The sequence below is a fragment of the Gallinula chloropus genome (genome assembly GCF_964237585.1).
Source record: "Gallinula chloropus genome assembly, chromosome: 1".
In the NCBI taxonomy this organism is placed as follows: Eukaryota; Metazoa; Chordata; class Aves; order Gruiformes; family Rallidae; genus Gallinula; species Gallinula chloropus.
This window is the reverse complement of record NC_140085.1, coordinates 38,260,021-38,285,234: the sequence shown is the minus strand read 5'-3', so window position 1 is coordinate 38,285,234 and position 25,214 is coordinate 38,260,021. Positions and strand designations below refer to the sequence as shown.

Genomic DNA, 25,214 nt, shown 5'->3' with positions numbered 1-25,214 from the left:
ATTTTATCTATAACTTATTATCTTTTTTATTGTTTTCCTGATTTCATACTGAAACCTGCTATTAATAGATTAGAAAAGTGATAATTATTTCTCAATTTTCCTTCTGAGCTTGACTGCTTGACCGTCTGTCTTTGTGAATGAGTTCATCTAAAAATTGCATTCAGTATATCACAGGAGGTGTACATGTAGGAAACAATATGTTTCAATAGTCATTTGGAGATAAATATCTGATGCAGTGAGAAAAATTTAATATCTTTAAACTGGCTTGTGGAAGGGACTTGCTATATTTCCTATGGGAATGAAAAAAAAGTTGTTGGCAAGTTCAGGAAAAGATTCTACTAACTGATAAGGAAGTTTAGTTCTAGAAGCTATGTATTACGATTTCCCTCTTACTCCATCATTTTTTCAAAAGGCTAAGCTTCTTTAATGAAACTTCTAAGATATCTCAGTAATCGTTGTAAGTTAATTGATGGCTATAAAAATGCAAAAAGCCTGTCATTATAGAAATTGTTGTTGCAAATCCAGAATTAAATTCAGTTAAAATTCATTAAACTTTACATTTTAATACAGATTTGGGAAAAAAAAAATCCCCAAAACATAAAGGTTTTACACATTGATCTATAGTGCTGCTTTCATGTACTCCAGAATCTTTTCCAGGTTAATTAGTATTTATTAATTTTCCTTCCACAGTAATACCCTATTCTTTGGAGTTGTTTGCAGTTTTGTGATTCTGCAGGCACCTGTGGGAAGACATATGTAGTTATATTGCATACAAAAATTCAGATTACCTAGTACCTCTGTAGTGGAGAGCAGACAATAGTTTGCACCACCTTTGCAAATGATGCATCTCATCTGTGGCTCTATTTTAGACCAAGGGAAGACTTTCTCAGCCATACCTGTGTTTTCCTTCTGTACTACAGGCATTTTTAATTTTTTTCTTTCAACTGAAAACACGTCCTCATGAAAGTTTTAAAACTGACTTTTCTGAAGGGTTACCTGTCCACAAAGTTCTAGAGCAGGCATATATGCTTGGGTTTGGAATTGCAGGGATAGCTGTTGGTTTGGCTTAAGCATTTTCTTCTCCTATCCCCCTCAAGGCCAGAGGTTCTTTCAAACAAGGAGGTGTAAATTGAATAGGCCCATGTAAAACTATCAAAACCAAAAGCAAACTTCCTTGATACTACTGTTCAGGAATGCGGTTTGTTTGTTTACGGTGTTCAATTACACTAATTGCGTTTCCAAGCAGGCTGAAGTTTTGACCATCTGTTCAGACATAGTCCTTGAAATGAATATCATCTTTCTGAAATTAATCTTTAAAATACACTAGGAAAAAAAAAAAGTATGTCTATGCAGGTGCTGTATCACTAACTGAAAAGCAAGGGGAAAAGTTGAACTATTGGTTAAATATTAAACGTTAATATAGCTTCCATAGGAAAGTCACAAGGATTGCCCAGAGTACTCTCTCTTTCTAATTATGCCAAACATGTACTTGAAAAGCTCTATGCCATGATTTTTTTTCTTCTCATTCTGTATAATATTTGCAAAGGGCAAGTGTTAGCATTTTAAACAGTCAGCTAATTTGGCTTCCTGCATAGAAGAAAAATTAGGACAGTGACTGATGGCTCTGCGTTGTGATTATTGCACCATTTCTTGTGCTCATTAATTTTTCTACATACAGTGGCTGACATTGCAGCTGAAAATTTTTAAGAAAAAGAATAATCTGAGACAAGTGTATTTCTCCAAACTTTCTTACATAATCCTTGGTGTGGCTTAGATGTGAATATGCCAGCTCTCCTCTCCTGCAATGCCACTACGTCTCTCCACATAAAAGGGTCAAGACAGAGATTTGTTTAGATTATAAATTTATGAGGAATATACCTAAGGCTGTGTTACACATGGTGGTTAATTCAGTAAGTGGCACTGTTCCCTCCCATGCATAGTTGCAAGGCGTGGTAAGACGGTTTTTGCTAATCTGCTTGGTCTTGGTAAAACAAAGCTTCCTGATCATTTTATGGAGCTTTTGCAAAAATGGCGCACTTGAAACAGTCGACTGAGGATGCTTGGTTTTGCCTGAGAGCTTCAGGCCGTATTATATGTAAAAGTTGGCTGTTTACAAATGTTGCTAAACATATACACTCTGGTCTTCAAAATGGAGTTCATAATGCTCCTCTTACATGTAAGCAGTGTACGGAGTGGTGGGCACCACAGAAAAGGTACCAAACCCCACATGTGCTCATCAGGAAGCTGCCTAATGTTAATCAAGAAGAAATACATTGGTACAGGGCTGCTCCTGTTTATTGCTTGCCTTCTGGGCTGAAGGACTTGAGTTGTAACTTCAAGAGAGGACATACATTCTCTAGAGAACCTGTGGCCCAAAGGATAAGTAAGGCTCACAGTTTTCTCACTGCTCCCTGACAGCTGTGGAGTAGTGATTTGAGCATTTGCATGGGAATGGAAGACCATGTTCAGTGCTCTGTCAGCCTAGATTCAGCTTCCTGCCTGCCAGGAGGGTACAACAACAGAGCCACAGGCTGGTTTACACAGCGAACCCTTCATCTCTTTTGAAGATGGATTACCAGTTAGTGAAGAACTCAGTACAGTTAAAGCCTAACTAACAGAATGAAGGGAAAAGGAGCCGTCCCCTGTAACCTAGAGGTTAGGTCTTTTTTATAGGAATGGAGAGGCCTCAATTTTTTGCATCAGCTAAAGGTGTTAGTTCTGTTTTTTCATCTATCAGTAATTGATAAGCGGATTCAGTGTTAGTGATCAGAAACTGGCATTTTTCTAACCATGGGTTTGCACATCCACCCTCTTCCCGCTCACTTTCCTTTTGACCCTATTGATCTTGCCATGGATGGGTCAGTGGCAGCTGTGCACACTTGACACCTCAGACTGCCCAAGGCAACATTTTTATAAAAGCTTCTGGTTTTTTAGGTAGACAAAAGGAAAATGCCTCCTAAGTTTGCTTGAGATGATTCTGGCCAGCTGCAATGCTATAGCCAAATGTTAACTCTGAGGCCAGTCCTGATGAAAATCTACCAAGGCACTTGCAGACCAAAACCAACCTTAAATACTGTGTACAAATCAACTTGTCCTGATGACTTTTGTGGTATTATAGAGATAACTAGACAATGAAAACAAGGAAATAATAGAGAAAAAGATTAATGCTGTATTTCAGCGAATGAAAGAAGCGTTCAACAAATCAAATTTCAGAATGCGTCTTTTGTTCTCTCTCATGGAAAAAATAGAGGAAGTATTTGAGGGAGAAAGTGTTTATGGGAAGACTAATCCATCAACAGTATGTACTTGGTAAAATTATTTTAAAGGAGTAATTTTCCAGCTAGATAAACTCAATTTTTAGGAAATAATTACATTAATGAATGAACTGCGTAGATTAATATATTTAGATAATGTAGCATATAATCATCATTAAAATTTTAATAGAGGAAATGATTCAAGTACCTTTCTGTGAGAACATCATTTCTCAATCAGGGAAAAGATCTAAAACCAACAACAAATGAAAACAGATAACACCCATTCCATTTATCAAGTTGTAAATAGGTGTTTAGTGTGTTATCATAAGTGTAAGTACTAGGGCTCTTCCATTTAACGTTGTTTTTAACTATAAGAAGCAGCAGCAAAAAAGTAGCATATTAATGAAGTTCTTGCATAATTTTGAGAGAACTCGGGGCTGAAAATAGCACCAAAGAGCTGTTTCTAAAATGAAATCGAGGAAAGGCAAATCATTTTATGTAGGTACCAGCAGACTACATTGCTTGTAGTCTGTACAAGTGAGGAATCTGGAGAACTAAAAATCATGGAAAAAATCTGAAAGGACTGCTTGTCTGTAAAGTAAAACTCATTTCTAGAATAACAGAAGTTCAAGATGAAGTCTGTTGTGACTTTGGCTTGCAAAGGGATTCTGTCATATGGCAGGGAATGCTACAGCAAAATTTCACATTATTTTTTAATAGAAGTATTACTCTGCTAGGTTTTTTTTGTATGACAGTTAAATAAATACATTGAATTTTTGTTATATACAGTATATACCACACAGTGTGTTTTTTCTCCATCTATGATATGAGAACTTCCAGCATTTTGTTCATTCTTCAGATATTTGCTTTAGGATATTACAATTGTGAGGTAAAAGCTTCATCTTCTCAGAAGTCCTGTTTTGAACTGAAGACACATTTTATGTCTGCATTAAAATTAAATGATTCTACAAGAAGCTCCTACTCATAAAATTTTTCATTTTTTCCAGATTCTCGATATATTCTTCTTCCAGTAGTTTTACATCATCTCCACATGCATTTACAAGAGCAGAAGGACCTTATAATGTGCGCACGTATCCTTAGCAACATATTTTGCCTCATCAAAAAGAACAGCTCAGTAAGTAAACACCATGTCACATCCACAAGGTGTTGAACTTCTTTATATGGCTCGATGACATTTAATGACACAAACTGGACCTTGACCAAGTCAGTTTTAAAGAGTTCTCTTTGTAATGATTTGACACAAACATGTAGTTTTGATTTCTCATGAGCCTTTTCTTCCCACACAAGAATATTTTAATTGTAGCATGGTGTCCTGCTAAGCTTTGATGCTTTTTCAGTCTTTTCTTGGATAGAAAGAAACATCTACTTTCTTTTAGAGGTATTTTCTGTTGTGAATCTCTTAGCCATAGGGGACGCAGAGTTGTTACAGATTGGTAAGAGTATTGCAAGGGGGGTTTTGCTTGGCTGTTGGCTGTTAAACTTTGTGGCCAGTTTCTGATGGTTGTGTTTGCAAATGCCATCTGTAAAAGCTGCATGTGAGAGCTGGCTTAGATAGATGCACTGCAGATATGAAACACTGGTAAGTGCTGATGGGCAAAGGGATATAAGACAATTAAAAATGAACACTGCCTGTAGTTAGCACATTACATACATATAAAGGCCAGCATACATTCCATTGTAATGCATGAGCAAGATGTTTTATGTGTTTCCTCAGTTCATAAAACTGTCATCAATTAAGGTTGCTCCAACAGCGATTGCATAAGGATGCAGCTTGCAACTTTGGCATTGTAAGAACATTTTAATTGCATCTGTTCTGGAATTAGTGTAATACCTCATCACAAGATAAAGTGATAGATGATGAAACATAGCTGTGTTTTTTGATTGGGAGAGAATGGCTTACGTGTTTGGTCTTAATTTCAGGGCATCTTTCACTTGGAGTCATGAAGCTAGAGCTATAGACAATAACAAGTAGATGTCTATATAAAACACTCCAATGTTCAGGATATGCAGCTGCTATTTTTAGTAGTCTTTGAGTCATGAAAAATATTAACAACTTGGTGACTTTGATATGATTTTTGTGGATCAATTCAGAACTTCATTCTTTCTGTGGTAATTAAGAATAATTTAGGGGTTGAGGGAACAAGTGAATTTGCAGTCAGTTAGGTTTGAAAATTAGGGTTATTGGCCATTCTAATAGTAGCTTGTACATGAGTCATAAATCATAGAATCATTTAGGTCAGAGAAGACCTTTAAGAGTTCTCATGGCTGATACAGTTCCTAAATGCACTGTATTCTGTCTGCCTTTATAAGTACCACAGTTAACAGTTGTTTGATACTAGACAAAGTGGCAGAGAACATGGCCATGACACTAGGCTTATCTTGAATCAAAACAGAAATTTTGACGTTTGTTCCAAATCATATGCTTTGGCTGTGTAGGAAGGTAAAAAAATAAATCACTCCTACACCTTGATGTCAACAAGTTAAATGATCTGTTTGTCAGCTGAGTTTTAGTTTGGTTGTGTGCTTTTCGTTATGAGACAGAAAACATTCTCGAAGCAGGGAAAACTATTTTCTATGTGATTTTGAAAAGGAAAAGTAACTAAAACTTTACTTCATCAGGTGTTTGCAGTTATATTAATGTATTTATGGTCGCTTTTGGTGGTGAACACTTTGGTTCGTTTGCATTGATGTGGCATACAAGCAGTTGTAGGCTTACATAAATGACTAATTTGTTTGTGCTACTGAGTTGATGGGAAGCAATGTAGCTGGTCGTTACTGCTGAAGCAGGTCTTGAAGGTTGAGCACCATCTGCTTGTTTCTGGTGATAGTTTCAAAGTGTGAAAACAGATCTCTACTTTTTGGAATTTAAGCCTCTTGGCAATTTTCCTGGAAAATATATGGGTGTTACCTAAAAAATCTTGCCTGAAAAGTTCTCGTATATTATAGATTGCTTTCTTCTAAACACTGTTACATTGAAAATAGAGCTCTGCTAATTTGATGAATGCTTGCATATTCAAGGTCAGCCCATAACTGGCCTCTATATTTCCATACAATGTAATTAATTGAAAGTTGTTAGAAAAAAACAGCAGAATTAAACAATATCTTGATTAGAGAATAGTCCTTGTTTCTTAGATGTAACATTCATAGTAAAGCTATATTTTGTTAATAAAATTACATCAAAAAGAATATGCCTGTCTTCATCTTTCTATTGTAAAATCTTAAATGTTTTATTTATCATTTAAGGAAAAATCTGTTCTGGAAGAAATTGATGTGATTGTAAATAGCCTGCTAGATATTCTGTTAAGGACCATACTAGAGATCACCAGCCGACCACAGCCAGCAGGCTCCGCTATGCGCCTCCAGTTTCAAGATGTGACTGTAAGTTTTTTCTGATTAAATAGCTCATAAATATCATTGATTGGACAACTAGACTTGTGACAACATTGTTTTCATATTGGAATTCACACCATCAGGATTTTGTGTGTGTAAAACAAGGTAATGAAACTTCTTTTCGCACTTTGCTACTTCCAGTGAAAATGAGTATTTTTTTCATTAAATTTATTTTTAAACTGTGAACCAGAAAAAAAACCCAAAAGATAATATTTTTGAGAGTGTTCCAGTTAAAGAATTATTTCATTACACTTCTTTTGTTGACAAATTTAATAGCTGTCTGAAACTCTTTACATCTGAATTCCTGAACATGGACAAATATCAATCTGCAATGTTTTACTTCCTAAAATGCATATGTTTTTTCATGATGAAGCAGTGCAAAAAATTCCTGCAGAAGCTGTGATTCTAACTCCTAAAAATCCAAATTTATTAATTCAAAATGATTCTCTTGTTCTCTGGGCTGAGCACTGGTGCTTCATTTCTATCACATGATGTACAGCAAACAGGGTGGATTTAGAAAAATAAAAACTATTTTGGTTAACCTGCTGTAACAACTCATGCAAATTAGAAGTATGAAGTGCAGGCACTTACAGGAAAGTCTAGGATGAGCATTGCTGAAACAAAGTGAAGTAGTATTTTGCTTTGTTTTCAGCAATATTCCCGGTTTGCTTTTGAAGGGCAAATCAGTTCTAATATAGCATGGGATATGACTCCAATCTGAGGTGAGGGGGTGACGTTTTGTGAAGTGAACACACTATACTGTGTGATTTACCATCTCATTATACACTTAATTAATTAATTGCCCAATTTTTACACTGTAATGGTTTTTGCTAATGAATAGATGGTTGCTTTTCAAACCAGAATTTCCTCTGAGATCAAACATTTCAAAAAGCATTTAATAGCTGTGGAAGAAATGTGTTGTTGGGGGTTTTGTTTGTTTTAATTTATCCCATAGAGAACAAATATTATAGGAGTGTTTTGTGGAGCTGCCCATGCTCCGTAATAAAATAATACCATGCTTTAATCACTATGACTCAGCAGGACTATACATCTAGGAGTTTTGGGGGGTTTTCCTTTAAATTAGAAAATTGAAAATGTACACTGTGTGGCATATTAGACCTTGCAAGAAAATCTCAGCTGAAGTGAGGGTTGTAGCATTAGACTGTTAGCGTGGCAAAGCTCTGAGTTGATTGGTTTCTTCTGAGATATATCCACTTGCTTGCAGATTAAGTTTTCATAAAACACTATGACAGCCTAATTCTTTCACACCATCAAAAAATTAGACTCTGAAAGTGCTTTCAAGTTGCAAAATTTTCTTCTTATGCATCAGAAAAGCCATGTCATTGTCACCACAGGCACCTCAAAGAATTCTTAATGTGGAAGTGACTCACAGCACAGCATAAGGCAATTATATACATTTATGTAGAAACATCATGCAGTATGGGCTTATGGCAACACCCAGAGCCAGATTCTTGGAACTATTTGTAGAGCAAGTATGATGAAGTACTCAATGTGAGTACAGCAGTAAGCTCTGTTCCAGTATGTTACCATTATTTCAAGCTGCATGTATCGCAAAATACTGTTTGTGAGATGTATCACAGCAGCACACTGGATAAAATTTTGTCATATTTTTTCATGAGATACAGTCTTCTTTGTGGAAGTAGCTCCAAACTCATCTCAGTGTGGTCTTCTAGGGTCACGTGTCACTGCTTTTCTGTGCAAAGAAGCAGCATAAAATCAGGCAGCATCAGGCTGTGTGGTGCCATGACCACACTGCTTCTTTCATCTCAAGTATCTTGGTACCATTTCAATTTGCAATGAAGGCTCTTGTAACCTGCAAGATAATGTGAATGTGGAGCTTTAAACTGAGCACAAGGACGATGCGCCTTCAGGGTGTCAGTGTTAGAGATATTGCACTAACATTTCATTTTATGCAATGGTGAAAGTAAAACTGCTTTAGTATGTCAATGACACTCCTTTAGATTTCCGTAAGAAAAATACATTTGCATATAATGAGGTAACAAAGGAATCCAATTAAAGGTAACCTTTCTTGATTTCAGATCTTGGAAGTGCAGTCCCTCAGAACCTACATGAATTGCAATTTAATTGTGAGCTCCACATATTTTAATAATTGTGCTCTTTAAGACACAAAAAAAAATCTTCAGGATTCCACCTAGAGTGAATTGGATATACTGCTTGGCTTGACTTACAGCACTAGAATTGGATCCTAAATGCTTTTTTTCTATCAGGGTCGTTCTGTGTGTGGAGTTTGCTTTGGTGCATGATTTGCACATACCCTGACAAGTGGTATAACACTGGCAGAAATCTTAGAGCATTCATTTTTGCGTTGAGTTCAACAAATGCAGTTGAACGTTCATTGTTATTTTAAAAATGATCTGGCTGTATAGCTACCTACATTTGAAATAAAAGCTCAAATTTAGAAGTCAGTTACCAATTAGCTAAAGCTGTTACCTTTTTAAAGCTAATCTGTCAACTATAATAGTACAGTGTTCAATAATAGATGGATTTTTTTAATATACTACTATAAGTCAAAGTACATGTGGGAACATGGAAGGTGACTAGAAAGATGTCTAAAAATGCTTAGGCAAGAAGGAAATTATTCAAAAAGTTCATACTCACATATTATCACTCAAACTAGCAATCAGGTAAACTTATACCCTTATTGACTCTGTCTATTTTGACTAATTAAACAAATCTGAGTGGTCAGGTTTTGTAACTGGAATAAAAGCCTCCAAAGATCATGTCTATTTAGATGAACCTACATTATACTAAGTGCCATGGTAAATTCTGTTAAGCCTAGGTATGATGACATTGAAAATATTTAACGATAATTACAAAAGAGCAAAGTATTTTTGTTTTCTGAAGAGAACCTGATAGTGTTGGAAATAAACTTTCTGATATTTAACTTTGATAGTTATGCCCAGAGCGTGAAGATTAAAGAGCCTTTGTAGCCGTAGCATATAGTTTTCAGATTGCTGTGTTTACTGTAAAAAAAAAAAAATTGGTTTTGCAGAGATGTAATTAATCTGGGATTACTATTTTAGTGTAGAATCTTATTATGGACAAGACAATTATTATTTCATCATTATGTTGCCAGTGAAAGCCATCACCTCACACACCACTAACTATACAAGACATAATCACAGGTGAATTAAACCTTCTGTTGTAAAATCCAGAATAACCATTCCTTTGAAAACAGACTCTTCTTTTTTTTCCTATTCACTTTTTTAATGAAAGACACAAGAAAATCTTCCCAAAATTTGACTTGACAAACTAATGAAAGACACCATGTTAAAGTCCTGTCATCATACTTGTCTGTTCTCCTGGTCTCATTCCTCATTCCTTATAGGTAGAGGCCCACTTTTTAACAAATCTTTAAGATTTCAGAATTCTCCTGTTTTAAGCACTGAGATGCAATCCAGAACTTTAACTCTTTCACCCTGCAGTTGGACCAGGTTGATGTCATTCAGTGTTTCTTCCCAGTTCAAAAGCAAGCAAGCAGGCAGGAATGGAAGAGAATGTTTGGGTGGTTTGATCACTCGCTGGAAATATCCAGTCCTGTTCTCCTCTTTTGCTCCCGTGCTGTTCAAAAAATAGCCTGGTGAATGTGCATCAGCAGAGGCAGCAAGAAATTTGCATAGTAGTCCACTAAGTCCCTCACCTGCTGCCTGGAGCATCCCTTTTCTGCAGTGTGTATCCAGGAATCATCAGCACGATGGAGAGTGGTCTGTAATTAAGCTCAACTTCTAGATATGTTTCAATGAGAAATGCTTCTGTAGACCCAAGGAAATTTCTGATAAAAACATTTTCAGTTTCTTCAGTCCTATAGATGAGTTTTATTTTTGACAAACATGGGTTTTATACAATGAAAAAATGTGTTGAAAAAATTCCTAGCTAACTCAATTAATTTCTTCCATAAAGGAAAACAATACCATTTTTCCCAGAAATGTTGCAAAATATTTTTTAAAATATTTGTTTAAAGACTGATTTAAGAGGTTATAATTTTAGCAATCTAAATAATCTGTTTAAAAAGAGATCCAAGAGAAACAAGTCAAACTTTAGCTTGTTTATCCTTTCTGGACCGATCTGAAATAGATTTTGTTAAGCACATAAAATACATTGGGGGAAAAACAATTATTTAAATGGGAAATTCATAGCTAAATTAGTGTGTATTCAGAACATACAGAGTCTAAAAAATAATGTTTCCTAATTGTAGATTAATTTCCCCTGCATTTGTTAATTATTTTTAAGTGCTTGTAATATGACGGTTTAAGCTCAAATACAGAAGACATAATCTATAATATTTCTGTTCTTGGCTTGTCTAAACAGGGGGAATTTGTCTCCTGTTTGCTGTCACTCTTGCGACAAATGACTGATAGACATTATCAACAGCTTCTTGATAGCTTCAACACAAAGGAAGATCTGAGGGTAAGAAACAGAATTTTCTTTCCCCTTCTTTGGGTCTCTATTTCTCTTTTTGATTTATCTCCCTTTCAGATATTCCTATGCTTTGATGAAACACTTCAGTATTGAAATGCAGTCTGTTTTTCAGATTAACTTTTGCGTAGGCTTTCATGTGTACTTAGGTCCACTCTTAAAGTGGGGTTAGGATTCTGTTGCTTCTACAATAACAGCAGATAGAGTAGGGATGGGGGCAGAACTGTGTAATAGATTTAAAGCCATCAACGTAGCCTGTTTCAAAGATGATGTCAGTCTAAGGTCACACAGTTCTGCTTGATTCTTCCTGCCAGGCAGTTGCAGTTTTTTGTTTATTCTGTATTATTTATTCATTCATTAAATTATATTCAGCAATGGCAAACACACAGCTTGAGAAATATGTATTCAGCTCAGTCTCTGTTTTTCTTAACTGTGCAGTAAGTCCATTGGCAGGAAATCCTCTCAGATTCATAATGTCTATCTGCCCAGTTTGATCATGGAAGAGAGACGCTGCAGAACTTTCAGTGCAGGTTTTACCAATTTTATTGACGGAGCTACCAGTTTTATGGAGATAAAGTATTTATAATTCCTTTTTGACGGGTTGGGGTGGATTTAAAAAAGAAATAAAAATTAAAAGCTAAGATTTCCTGTATAAAGATATGCATTAAGACTTCCACCTTGCTAGACCATGAGAAACTTATATAGTACCAAATTTTATTTTCACAACAAATCTTGAGTGGTCACTTATGCCCATTATTCAGCCAGTATAGACAGGAGAGTAATAATGCCCCCATGTGTTAGTGTATTTTTAGATGTTACTCTTAAATTATCTTAATTTGATAAACTGATGTACTAGCCTGAAAAGGGCGGTGTAGTTACAGTGCAAGTTCAGATTTCCTTACATTCCTGATAGAGCTTTGGAGCTGTTCTGAAGAGAGCATACCATTCACGAGTGCCTTTGCTTTGTAGTGAGATGGTCATATTGAGATTGAAAAATAAAAATTGCTGCTGAGAGGTTCTCTACCATGAATAAAGGGTACTCCCTAGGAGCTACGTAGGGTGGACGATTTGAATACAAATATTACAGCATCTGTTTTCACCTTGCATAGTTGTTATCCTTAGGAAATTTTTAGTGTATGTTGGGCAATCTAGGCGTTTTTGACTGAAAATATTCCCTTTGTTTGAATTCTGAGTTACATCTATATTTCTAGGTTTAGATTTTTAGGTTTCCTAGAGGTTTTAAGTTTTATTTCTGTTTGATGTATCTATGAAATACAGTGCTGAGTTTATTCAGACTTTCTTTCTCTAGAATTTGAAAAATCTCTAGAATTAATGCTTGAATGGTGTTTGATTTGACACATTTATATTCCCCCCACGCACATACCCTACTATTATACAGAGACATATGGAAAGCAGCTGTAGCCAGTGCCATCAGCTATCAAAATAGAGGTCTTAAGAACTCGAGTCCAGAGTTTGTTATTTCCATTCAGATCTCATCTAATCAGCGTCAGCTCCACCAGTGATTCAATGGCAGTAGGTTGATCATAATTAATGTTATATTCCTTCTCTTCTGAATCTTAAATAATACATTGTTTTTTTCCCCTCACTTGGAAATATCAAATATCACTGAAATGTGTACAATGGAGAGTAAAAGGGAAAGATGAGACCTAGTGTGTGAGGCTGACACTGCTGTTAATCATGAGGTGACTGTGTATGACTTAGGCTATCTAAACCATATTGCCGCTTATCTCTGTGTTTTTCTAAATTGTTTACCAAGTGTGGAACTTCCTTGGTATTTTATACTGTGTGAAGATAGGCTTCTTAGGAAATGACATCAGTATGAGTAAATGAAGATTCAGAAGGTGTAAATGTCTGATAAGACTTTTTTTCTTTAGAGATGCTTTTAGAGGGTGGGCTAGTAGCCATTGTTTATCTTGTGGGTAGTATGTACTTTTAGATTCAAGCTTCAGTGGTAGCTCCCATCAGCTTGCTGCATTTTTAAATCCTCTTTTTGACACCTCGCCAATGATGCCAGAGTGGCTTGGGTCTTCCCTAAAAACCACACTACAAATTACAAATCTTATATGAGGTTTGCAAGGAGCTTATCTGAGTGCAAGCCAAACTTTTGAATTGCTATCTGCTATGCTCTTCTTGCTTTGACTCCCTCTTTTTATAATTAACAATCTATACTGAACAATGAGGCTAGGCACTAATATCACAAGGTATTCTTTTTTTCTTAACTAACTTGCAAGGCAACTATGTCAAGTCCTTATATGAATACATGCCTGCACAGCATTTGTTGATATTATTAAAAAAATAGCCCCACCAAACCAATTCTCCAAACAAGAATTCACTCATCCAAGTACTTGAAAAAAGAGAATGAAAGTTGTAATTCATTCCGTCGAAAAATATTTGTAGGTTTCGGTTTTTTTAACAATCTGTACGAAAATTATCACAGACTGTTTCCAGCTTGTTAATCACAGTACAGCAAAGTGGAGACTTTGAAGGAATGACATGAACACATTTTGTATATGACATGCATCTGAGTGATGCTTTAAACAAGTGGTTGTTCATGGAAATATTTCCTCTAATTTGTAAATTAATTTAGTTTACATAATTGATTTGGTGATTTTTTATTTTAGTCAGTTCTTTGAGTCAGGTTCCCACAAAGAAAAACATAGGAAAAAAAAAGCAACCCCTTTTATATTTGAAAACATGCAAATGATGTAGGAAAGAAACAACAGGGGATTCATGGCTGAGTGGTAGCACCAGAGACCATACTTCACTCACTTTTTGAAACATTGAATTTAATGAGGCAGTAATTTTAAATGCTTCCTTTTATCTTTCAATATTATTTTAAATATATGCTCCCTTTGCTTACCACAAAATACCATCTTCTTCTAGTAAATATATTTCATTGCAATTTATAGAACAGAGGCACCCTTGTAGGTGGATATTTGCTGCCGCAAAAAAAGCTCAGATATAATTTATGACAAAAGGCAACAGTGGAAGTTATAAATAGGAGGAGTGGGAAAGTGAATGAGAACACAGTATACGTTAGCACAATACAGCTTTGACCACTGCAAGGTGGTTTTGGTTGATATGTGTGAGGTTTTTAATAAGTAGATTAAAAGAAGTCAAAACAAACAGATAAGAACCTGCCAGAAGGCCTAGATTTTATCCATTGGCAGTATACCCTGCATAATGTGGCACAGAAGAGATACAATGATAATACAGGGATGTGTGTAAACATTACTAGTTCTCTGATCTTTCTCTTCCAGCCAAAAGAGCAGAGTGCCAAACCCTACCACCAAGTGCAATGTATTCCTTTGTTCCCTTATGACCCCTTGGACAAGGCTCAGGGATGGGAAATGTGTCTGGTGGAGAAGTTCAGTTCTAGCCACCATCCTCCCTCCCCCTGCCTTGCAGGAACATCTACTCAGCTATGGGGTTTCTGAAAGGATAAGTGCTGGGGCAGAGGCGTAGCTCTAAACCAACTAATTGGGTGGCTTCTAATGTAGATTGAGGTAAGGCAAGAATATCTGGGAAAGCATCTGGCCACAGGATGAATGAGTTGTGTATGCAGAGACAGCTCACTGTCACCCATGCTCAGTTTTATGGGTGCCTTGTTACTCTACAAAAAAACATCTCTAGGATGCTCTACAATGACTTTGATACCAAGTAGTTTGATAACTTGGCAGTGTGAACCAAAGTGATGGATGATCAAACAATTAGTTTTAAAGTGGGCTGTTGATCCCAAGTAAAATGCTAATACAGATCCACCCTGAGAGATCCAGCAAAGAAGAATCTGACCTGCTTTAGAGAGTGTTTTCCATTCATACAGGGTAATGTGAAAGAAATTCCAAGGCAGTTTTTGATTAAATGAGTAGATGGTCTTCAGTCTTTCAGAAAGCTGTGCTTCTCGATTATATCAGAGTTTGATAATTTCATCTAGCAAATATTGCTGCTGGAGGAAACTGAGCTGATATTGTGGTATTAAGATAAGTGAGATAGTACTAGAACTCACGTACTCTTGGTAGAATATTAAGAGATGGTATTTAAAGTATGTAAAAGGACAAAATTACTCCCAGCCTGTCTCTTAAGATAGAAGGCATATGAGACATTAATTACATCTGTACTCAACCAACCAAATGTTAGTTCACTTCTACTGCCGGCAAAAATGTTTTTTAAATGTTAAAATCTGTTACTAATCAGTATGATGCGTTCAGCAGAGCAGATACAACTATGAAAGACAATAGTTTGGTACAAAGAAAACAGTTCAAAATGTAGTTGCAAAGTTGGTCTTCCATGAATGGTACTTTACACTAATGTTTGTATCGTGGCACAAAAATGAGCAATTCCATCATGCAAAATGGCAGGTATTGTAATGCTGGTCAAAACATTTTATGGAATTGCTACATGGAGGTGGGTCCTTTAGAAGTGAACAAAAGACCTTTAAGACCATCAAGCCCAACTGTTAACCTAGCACTGGCAAGTCCACCACTAAACCATGTCCCCAGGCACCACATCTACATGCCTTTTAAACACTTCCATGGATGATGACTCAAATACTTCCCTGAGCAGCCAGTTCCAATGCTTGACAATCCTTTCAGTGAAGAAGTTGTACCTATTATCCAATCTAAGCACACACACCCCCACCCCCCACTGTGTCCAGTGCAACTTGAGGTCATGTCCTCTTGTCTTGCTGCTTGTTACTTGGGAGAAGAGACCAACACCCACCTCACTACAATCTCCTTGCAGGCAGCTGTAGAGAGCAATAAGGTCTCCCCTCAGCCTCCTTTTCTCCAGGCTAAGCCACCCCAGTTCCCTCAGGTGCTCCTCATCAGATTGTGCTCTGCTTCATTATCTGTATTCTCTGGACTCACTCCAGCATTTCAATCTTGTAGTGAGGGGCCCAAAACTGCACACAGCACTCGAGGTGTGGCCTCACCAGAGCTGAGTGCAGTGGGACAATCACTTCCTTAGTCTTTCCGGTGATGCTGTTTCTGATATAAGCCAGCATCCTGTTGGCTGCTCTGGCCACCTGGGCACACTGCTGGCTCACATTCAGCTGGCCATCAACCAACACCCCCAGGTCCTTTTCACCAGGCAGCTTGCCAGCCCTTCCTCCCCAAGCCTATTGCATGGCATGGGATTGTTGTGACCCAAGTGCAGGACCTGATTATACCTCATTTTGTTTATACGTTTTTAACATGTACTGTAACAAAGAGATCACCAACCTTACTCCAACCTTTGAAATCCACATTTTTAATCTATTATTGCTTATCACCAAATTGATGACAAAATTTTCTGGGGTTTTTTTGTTAAAATTAGAAATAATTAGTCTGGTGTTAATGATTCAAAATTTAATGCCAGTGTTTATATTTGCTTTGCCTTAAAGCTTTATTGGAATAAAAGATTTATTCTGGTTTTAGCCTAGTTAACTAAAGAAATGAAGTATATATGATCTTCCTCTCTGTCATTTCTTTCTTAATGACCTTTGAACAAGCAAATGAATTTCAGCAGGCTTTGGCAGTGGCCCATGGGTCTCAAAGGCACTAAGCTTCATGCCAGCCCTTGGGTTTTAACTCCTTAAACCATCGCTTGGTTTCCCAACGAAAGCCACTTGGTCTCTTCAGTTCAGCAGTCAGTCTATTAATTCCCACACATCAGCAACATGTATTGTGTCTGGACAACAGATGGGATAAAAATGGGATATGCGAGAATTTGGGACATTGTTGTGAGGTGACATACGGCAGCATTCAGGGCATTTCCATAATGTTGGGATTATGGCATAGAGATGGAGGGATTGTGGCACAGGGAAAGCAAGTAACCCCCTAAAGAAAAAAAGGAGCAGGAGCAAGCAGAAGTGTCGAAATTTAACTGCAAGGTACAGAGATAGAGGAAACTGGTCTAGAATAAATGTGTTGCTCATAGAGCTACTTGTTTATCTGTAAAGCCGGTCACCTGCATTCCAACACTGTTTTCTGCAATGAGTATCATTTATACTCTTTAGTACAGAGACTTTTTTTGGCATCTTGCTCAGAAAACAGGTTGTCTCTTTTATGCAATCTTCTCTGGTGGGTGGGTGCAGGGATCTCATCTGCCTCTCCCAGCTCCTGCATTCATCCCCCTTTGCAGTGATTCTCTAATGAAAGACATCTGTTGTGCAATGCCCATCATGTACACTCTGGTAAACGCACATGAGAATATATATGTTGGTGTTCAAAATTATTTGGTATCCCTTGGTTGTATATTCATCTCCTCTGTGATACAGATAAACTCTCTAGACAAGATGAAGGCGGAATCAATACAAAACTTTTCAAGGCCAGGTGCCTCTGATTCTGTTAGGCTTGTTATATCACTCGCCTCATGTTCTTCATGATGTCAAAAGCTCCATCTTGCTTACTAAAAACATACTGGCAGTACTATACAGAATCAAAATGGGCCATTAGAAATATTACCCTTGTTGGTAGTTTTATTTTTGAAAAGAAAATCTGAAAAGTCAAGTGCTGAAAGCAATAGCTTAGTTATCAAATAGTGATTTAAATGACACAGGCGATGATAATGCTAAAAGCTCTTAAGCAGTGCTTTCTACATTCAAAGGAGCTCATGTGTGTTCACTATTTTTTAGATTCAGTAAATGAGGTAGAATGATTAAGTGACTTGCATACAGTCAGCCAGCTGCGACAGCAGTTCAGGGGCCTAAGCATCACTGTTGAATCCACTGGTCTTTTCAAACCCAAGGATAAAATTGGCCTTACATTTTCTTTCCCACCAAATAATGCCACTTTTAGAATAAATCTTGAAAGTGATGAAAACCTGACATGATTAAGGAGATATTCAGAAGCCTGTACTGTTTGTAAAGTGCTCTTCTGATTTGCAAATTGTTCTTGGGATCGCATTTGTGGAAGTGTATGGGTGGAAACCAAATGCATCTTTGACATTTCTCTTATGCATTGCTGTCAATCAAATAGCACATTAAATTATTTTCCTCCTTTTATGAAAAAGGAATTAAATCACTATTTGAAGCTTCCTTATGGAATCAAAACAAAAGGAAAAATATTCAGAGGTGTCTTTCTCCTATTTCTATATTGATTTTTTTGTGTCTGATTAAAATATTTTTAAAGCTTATTGCTCTTTTTGAGGTAGCGAAGACATATGACTGCTTATTTTCCTTCCAAAGGATTTCCTGCTGCAGATTTTCACCGTGTTTCGGATACTAATACGACCAGAGATGTTTCCAAAAGACTGGACAGTGATGCGTTTGGTTGCAAACAAGTAAGGCATTTTTAATGTTAATAAAAAATAGGGGTAGTACATGAAGATCCTGGTATAAATAAAGTTATATGATGTATGCAATAAAAATGCAAAATATCTTTTATAATGCTGGCTGCAGTTTTTCTTTTTTGAATTTAAGATTTTAAATCTCTGGATTTATGTTATATGACAAATTCATAATATCTCTCCCTCTTTCTCTTCTGAATCTCAGTAAGCACATATAACTGGAAACTCAGAAACACTTTTTACAGACTGAAGCTGCTAAGCATCAACAGCTTTGTTTTCCAAGTAGCAAATGATAAGTCTCAACAGAACTTCATTGCAAATCTGTTTGTTGAAATGCTGAGTTGGTAAAGATCTGTTTGCTCTCGAAAAGAAATTATCTGCTGTGATACCATTAACATTTTTGCATGTTTGTTAATTTAGTGATTGCCAGAAAAATTACAAATCAGGAAATGAGGTGTAGCACAGGCAACATTAATGCAGGGCTCCAAGCATTGCCTAGTGATACTTTGAGGTGCAACCTGTCTTTGAGCTATTCTTTCTCTGCTCAGACCTTATTTATAAACATGTTTCCAGTGTTCCTGAGAAGTCATGACAATGGGTCTATTGAATTTTATTTACCTGTATCACCAGCCTTTGTTTTCTTTGATCAGATAAGACAGCTGAACAGGGGGGTTGTGTTGGGCAGACATGGGAATCCAGAATTTCAGACTGACGTATGTATTGCAGTGCCTGATGGAAATTGGTTTTTAGTTTGCATTGTTCTTGCCAGCTCCAAGAAGAATTTAAATTCATGATGCTGTGCAGACAGCTAGTAAAATATTATTGTTGCAATTAAACTTGGCAAAACTTGTCTTCATGATTTTTATATATATATATGTATGTTCAGTGTGTGTGTGTAGATATGGAAGCATCATAGTATTTGTTCAAACTTTGTCATTCCTTTAAAAAAAAATTTCTTACTCATTTTTCTTACCTCATTTAGTGTTGCTTATCTTGCCAAGTTTGAATTCCAGGAAAAAAAAAATAGAATCACAGAATCATCACAGAATCATAGAATGTGTTAGGATGGAAAGGGCTTTTAAAGGTCATCTAGTCCAACCCCTGCTTACTGCAGGGACACTTTTTACTGGATCAGATTGCTCAGAGCTTCATCATGTGTGACCGTGAATGTCCCCATGGATGGGGTCTCCACAACCTCTCTGGGCAACCTGTTCCAGTGTTTCACCACCTTCATAGTGAAGATCTTCACCCTAATGTCTAGTCCTAATGTCTACCCTGCTCCTGTTTAAAGCCATTACCCCTTGTCCTATCCCTACATGCTCTTGTGAGCAATCCCTCCCCAGCTTTCTCTTCAGGTACTGGAAGGCCCCTATAAGATTTTTCTGGAGTCTTCTCTTCTCCAGGCTGAACAAGCCCAACTCTCAGCCTGTCTTCATAGGAGAGGTGCTGCAGCCCTCTGATCATTTTTGTGGCCCTCCTTTTTAATTTGTTTTGGTGTTGGGTTTTTTGTTAGGTTGTTTTTTTTTTTTTTTTACAAGTCTTTGTGAACATCCTCTGAATCTCCTCCAAGAGGTCCATGTCCTTCTTGTGTTGAGGGCTCCAGATTTGGACCATATCCATAATCAAAAAATAGATAGGATAATTTGTTTCTGTGTATGATATTAAAGAAGATACAGCTGATGCCAGCCTGCATCTGGTAATTGTGCTTCAGAAATAAATTAAGAAACACAAGGAAAAAATATAGGAACTTTCAGACTAAATATATAATCTAAGAAATTGTTATATATTCTAGAAACAGCTGGCTTGGCTGATAGCTTTACAACAGCTGACATGTACAAAACTAAGATTTAGGAACGACCTTGGCACGTATTTCTCAGGATGGTGGTATTCACATATGCTAAAGATGATGATACCAAGTTCTACAAAAGGAATACTTAGTTGCACTAGTGTTTTTCTTTGCATCACACATCTCCTTTTATTAATCCATGTTGTTTCTGACTATCTAGGACCTGAGTGTGTGTCCAGTTTTGTCAGGCAAAGATGGGCAGAAGTTGACAATAACTGCTGGTGGGAATTGGCCATGAGAAACCAAGTGGCTATCTAAACCCAATAAGACACAATTGCATAAGCATTACTGCCAGAAAGTGGGATGTAAACACATCTTTACTAATTCAGCATTCTATACTTGCTTTGCTAGGCATTCCTTTGTGGAGGAAATTCTGGTTTGTTACGAAATAAGGGGTTAGCTAAGTGTCCTTAAATGTGAACTGAAGACGTCATTCCTGTGTTATGTATCTATGTAGTAGTTTTTGTTCCTTTTTGAGGTGGTGGAAAGCAAAATCCACTTCTCAGCTGCAAAGCACTAGTTTTTCTGGAGCTACTTCTGAGCAGGAGCTCCTTCTTTTCACTTGTGTTCCCCCCTGCCCTTTCAGTGGCTGCAGTCCTTCAGCTTCCCTGGGGTGTGCAAAAGCACAGAGCTAGCTGCACAGTTTTCCCTAGCACCGTGGTTTTAGCCCCAGCTGGCAGTTGAGCACCATGTAGCTTCTTGCTGACCCCTCTTCCCCGCTGGGACGGGGAGGAGAAGTAGAAGAAAAAGGTAAAACTCATGAATTGGTATAAGGACACTGTAATGGGACAGCAGAGGGAGAGGGAAATAACTGCAGTACTTAGAACATATGAAGTGGTTGATACACAATGCAATTGGCTCAACCCCGGATCTGATGCCCAGTCAGTCCCTGAACAGTGACCCCTCCTCCCCAGCCAGCTTCCCACTTACACTCTGAGCATGGTGTTATATGGTATGGAATATTCCTTTGTCTAGTTTGGATCAGCTGTCCTGGCTGTGTTAGGTTCTTGTGAAAATTAACTCTATCCCAGCTTGAAAACCGGGACAACTAGAATTGTTTCATCCCAAAATCTTTAAATGCCTTGCAGCATGCTGAGAAATTAGGGCATTGCCTACACCACAGACAGAAGCAGCTGCAAGCCATTCTGTGAGCTTCACCTGATGAACCAGAGCACTTCCAATGATCTGAGACTCTTCAGGACTGAAGGGAAAACTTCTTGCAGTCCTTGCTCTATTTCTGCCTAAAAGGAGAAAAACCAGAGGGTCTAGCCCATCTTTAAGAGCATAATCAAGTAATCCATTAACAGTCTGGATCTTCTCTAACTCCTGCTTCCCAGGAATAAAATGACTGTCGTGTCTCCTGTGTCAGTTGGCCGTCTTGTCGACTGCCCAGGTTTCAGCCCAAGAAATGGTAACTAATCTGAAGGGAATGTGTGTCTTGGGAGCTTCACCCATCACTGTGGTCACACCACCAGCAGCACTGCCTTTCCTCTCCCCTGTCCCCAGAGCGATATAAAAATTCATACTGACTGGTATTTAGAAGAGAGATTTAGCCTGTCTGAGCCTAGAGAAGAAATGAGTCCTAGCAACAATATAATCAGGTAATAAGCTTTTCCTGAGGAGGAAAAAAGGTTTTATTTTTTTCTCTTGTTTATACATGCAGAACTTCAATTACCTGAAAAATTATTAGATCTTAAAATGCCATAAATCTCTCAATATATAATACTTACATATAAAAAGATTGCTGCCCCTCTGGCTTCTAGATTTTTTCCTTTCCTTTGCAGTATTTTCAGTAACTATGTAACATCTGATACTTGGATGCTGTCTGGGATGATAAAGACCCCAGAAAATACTGCGAGCTCAAGAAGATAAATCTGTAACTATCTAGAAATGAAGATACTTCATAATGATACATGCATAACCTATAATCAGAATGTTCTGATGCCCATCATGAAAATGTATTAATGGCTAGTATTATAGTATTACCAAGTGACTTCCAAAATTTGAGAAATAAATTAACATTTAAAATGGCAGCCTTAGCACTAAATCAGAGAAACAGTGCTCTTTTGAATTGTTTTCTGTATGGAAAGAGGAAAGCATGCAAAAATTCCTTAAGGTTTATTAGCTTCTAGCAGCTGAGCACTGAGATGAAAATTAACTCTGTTTAAAACTGCATAACCGTATTTGTAGTGAGCTAATCAGCAAACATTCAGCAAAGCAAAATAATTACTTATGGTTATCTAATATTTCTAAGGATGTTACTACTGAGTGACAAATTATGTGTTTATATATCCTGTAGAAAATACAGTTTGAATTTCTTTTATTATAGGGATAGACATTCTCTCTCTGTAGCAGCTAGGTAGTACACCAGCTTGCTGGCCCTCTCAGCAAAGCTTCTGTTTGTAAATGCAAATGAACACCACATAATATAGGGAGATGTCTGCGTCAGTTGCCTAGTGCCAGAGAGGAATCTAAAGTTCTATAATAAAATATGCCAGACTAAAATTGAAGCTTCCGGATAACACCTTCATAGTATCTCTCTCAACTGGAAATCGGTGCATAATGGTCACTTGTTTAAGCAACTCCAAGTTTGGGAAAAGGATCTCTTATTTTAAGCTTTAATTGAGTGGCATCTTTCAAGAGCACTTAACAGACTCAGCTGAACTCCAGATATGCCATGTTTCATTAACAACTGAGGAGGCTGTTGGAGAGTTTTCATTACTTGCTGAGCAAAGATTTGATATTTATAACAAGCTCTGCTTATGTGTTATTGAACAATGAGCAAGACACGCTTGTATATCCTTGCAGCATTTTATTGAAAGGTAAGATACTAGATTATCCAATTCTCAATTTTTGAGTGTACAAAATGGATGTATGAATTTTATTTATAGTAAAATAGTTGATCTGTAGAGTAAGATTTACCATAGAGTGTTGCTTATACTAAAGTTCCAAATGTATCTACTGACAGTTGGGCACAGTGATCTAAAGAATCCTTTTGTTTAGCTAATTCAGTAATGACTAGAAGACCTGATTATTTTATAAAAATAGCTCAAACAGAATAAACAGTAAAGGAAGATATCAAATTAGCATTAGTTTCATCATTATCACTGCTCTGAAGAATCCTGTTAGCTCCCATGGTGTAGGAGTCTGAGACTCCTACAATGAACCAAAATTCTTGCTTTTATGTAATACACAGCATTGCTACCAACATTCTTCCTTTTATGTAACACAAAATGTTGATAACAACTGAACCTGACGGTCTATGACAAAAAGCATATATATAAACATAGGTATACATGTATGAATAAGCTTATATACATACATGTATAAGCAGCTAACTTAATTTCATTTCTTTATGAAATATGAAAGAAACTTTTTATTTTGTTCAAACACTTCTGCACTTGGGAGGATTTCACTCTGAAAGAGTAAAGGAAGAAATGAGAAGCTAGTGTTATATATTTGTCCCATATCAGAATGAAAAAAGGAAGCTTTCATTTTCTACTGTTGGCTACCCAGGCAAAAGCCAGGTTGCCAGAGCATAATCCAGGCAGCAAACCAGTTGTTGAACTTCTGGGCGCTGCTTTGGATTTTTCAAACAGGTTATTGCAGAAAGGCTTGCTTGCTGTGAAAATTTGATGGAAAAGCCGTTCTGTCAAAAATGATCTGACTGGACCTTGGGTTAGCATTCTGAATGTGAGCCCAGAGTGATTTAGTAGCTAAAAGCAGCGGTTTTTCTCCTGCAAAACAGTTGGTGATTGCAAGCAAATTTGTGGCAGGTGGTAAGAGGAAGAAAAGCAAGTCTTGTCACAAACTCAATGTTTTCTAGTTTGATACTCAAATGGATTTTAAATAAATGTTGTTGTTGTTTTGAAATCATTGGCTGGGAAGCAACTTGGAATGCGAGTATCATACCAGGCAGCTGTCCATCTGTCCTCTGGCTGCTGTCTCTGCTTTGTGCATTTATTTATTTATTTATTTTATAGGACCTACATTACTTGTAGGAAAAGAGGAATGAGAATCCCCCAACATTAGCAACGCTTTCTGTCCTGACTTTTAGTTCATTGTGGATTCAGAATAACTGTCTGTGGGTGAAAACCAATGGCTTCATCTTTCTCTGCTCAGTTTGGTGTTTTGAGATATTTTTATCTACAACATATACACTCACTCTGCAGACCCTCATTTGATCAACTAATCCACATAGTATCTTTGGCTTGCCAGATAAATCAAACCTGAGCTATGTTGCTTATAGCAAGAAATACCTGGTTGCAGTCATTCTGTTATCTCAGAAAAATATCTTCTAAAAATTGTGTTGAGAGTTTTCTACAGATCTTTCTCTTTGGTCTCACCTGCTGTGGAGCAAATGTGACACAAAAGGAGTTGCCTTCGACCTAAATAATGTAAACCTGGCAGTATGGTTGAAGTTCTTGAGATCTCGTGGAATTTTCTCTTCCATACAATTTTTCAGGGATTTATTACTTTGGACTTAGGTTGAAATTTTGCACAGCAATAGTTCTGATGAACTGACCTTTTCTATCAGAACATCTTCCTGAAATATGTGAACTGTTTCCATTTTGTGAAACATATGGGCTGTAAATTAAATCATGCACAATTAACAAGAATGACAGGACTTTATTCTTACCCATGCCTTGAATGAAACTGAGACTTGAGCAGTGTTAAGAAGTCTCAGATGTGGCTGTTACAAGAGTTCAGATACATCAGTCCAGAAGGTAAAGTTTATCAGGGACAGGCATTTTAAAAGTAGAGAAATGGAAGCAAGCGTTTGAACTAGTAATATAGCTAAATGATACATAACTATGTTATATTTATAAACTTGAAATCTGTCAAAAGTTACAGAAGAAAACCATAATCTGGGTGGGTTGATCAATGTGTAAGTCTTCAGTGTTGTGAAGATGAAAAATACAATTACCTTCACAGACATATATTGCCGTTATATATTT

At 37.0% G+C, this 25,214-nt stretch overlaps 1 protein-coding gene across 2 annotated transcripts in view; it reads left to right on the top strand.

Moving 5' to 3' along the window:
• Positions 1–25,214, top strand: part of DOCK4 (dedicator of cytokinesis 4) — a gene marked incomplete at both ends in the record, with an annotated part of 250,335 nt that overhangs the window by 174,885 nt on the left and 50,236 nt on the right. For both annotated transcript variants that reach the window (XM_084262501.1, XM_084262500.1), the window contains 4 exons: positions 4,262–4,389; positions 6,519–6,653; positions 11,016–11,114; positions 18,310–18,404. In XM_084262501.1, coding sequence (XP_084118627.1) covers positions 4,262–4,389; positions 6,519–6,653; positions 11,016–11,114; positions 18,310–18,404 — 457 coding nt within the window. The remainder of the gene's footprint in view (positions 1–4,261; positions 4,390–6,518; positions 6,654–11,015; positions 11,115–18,309; positions 18,405–25,214) is intronic.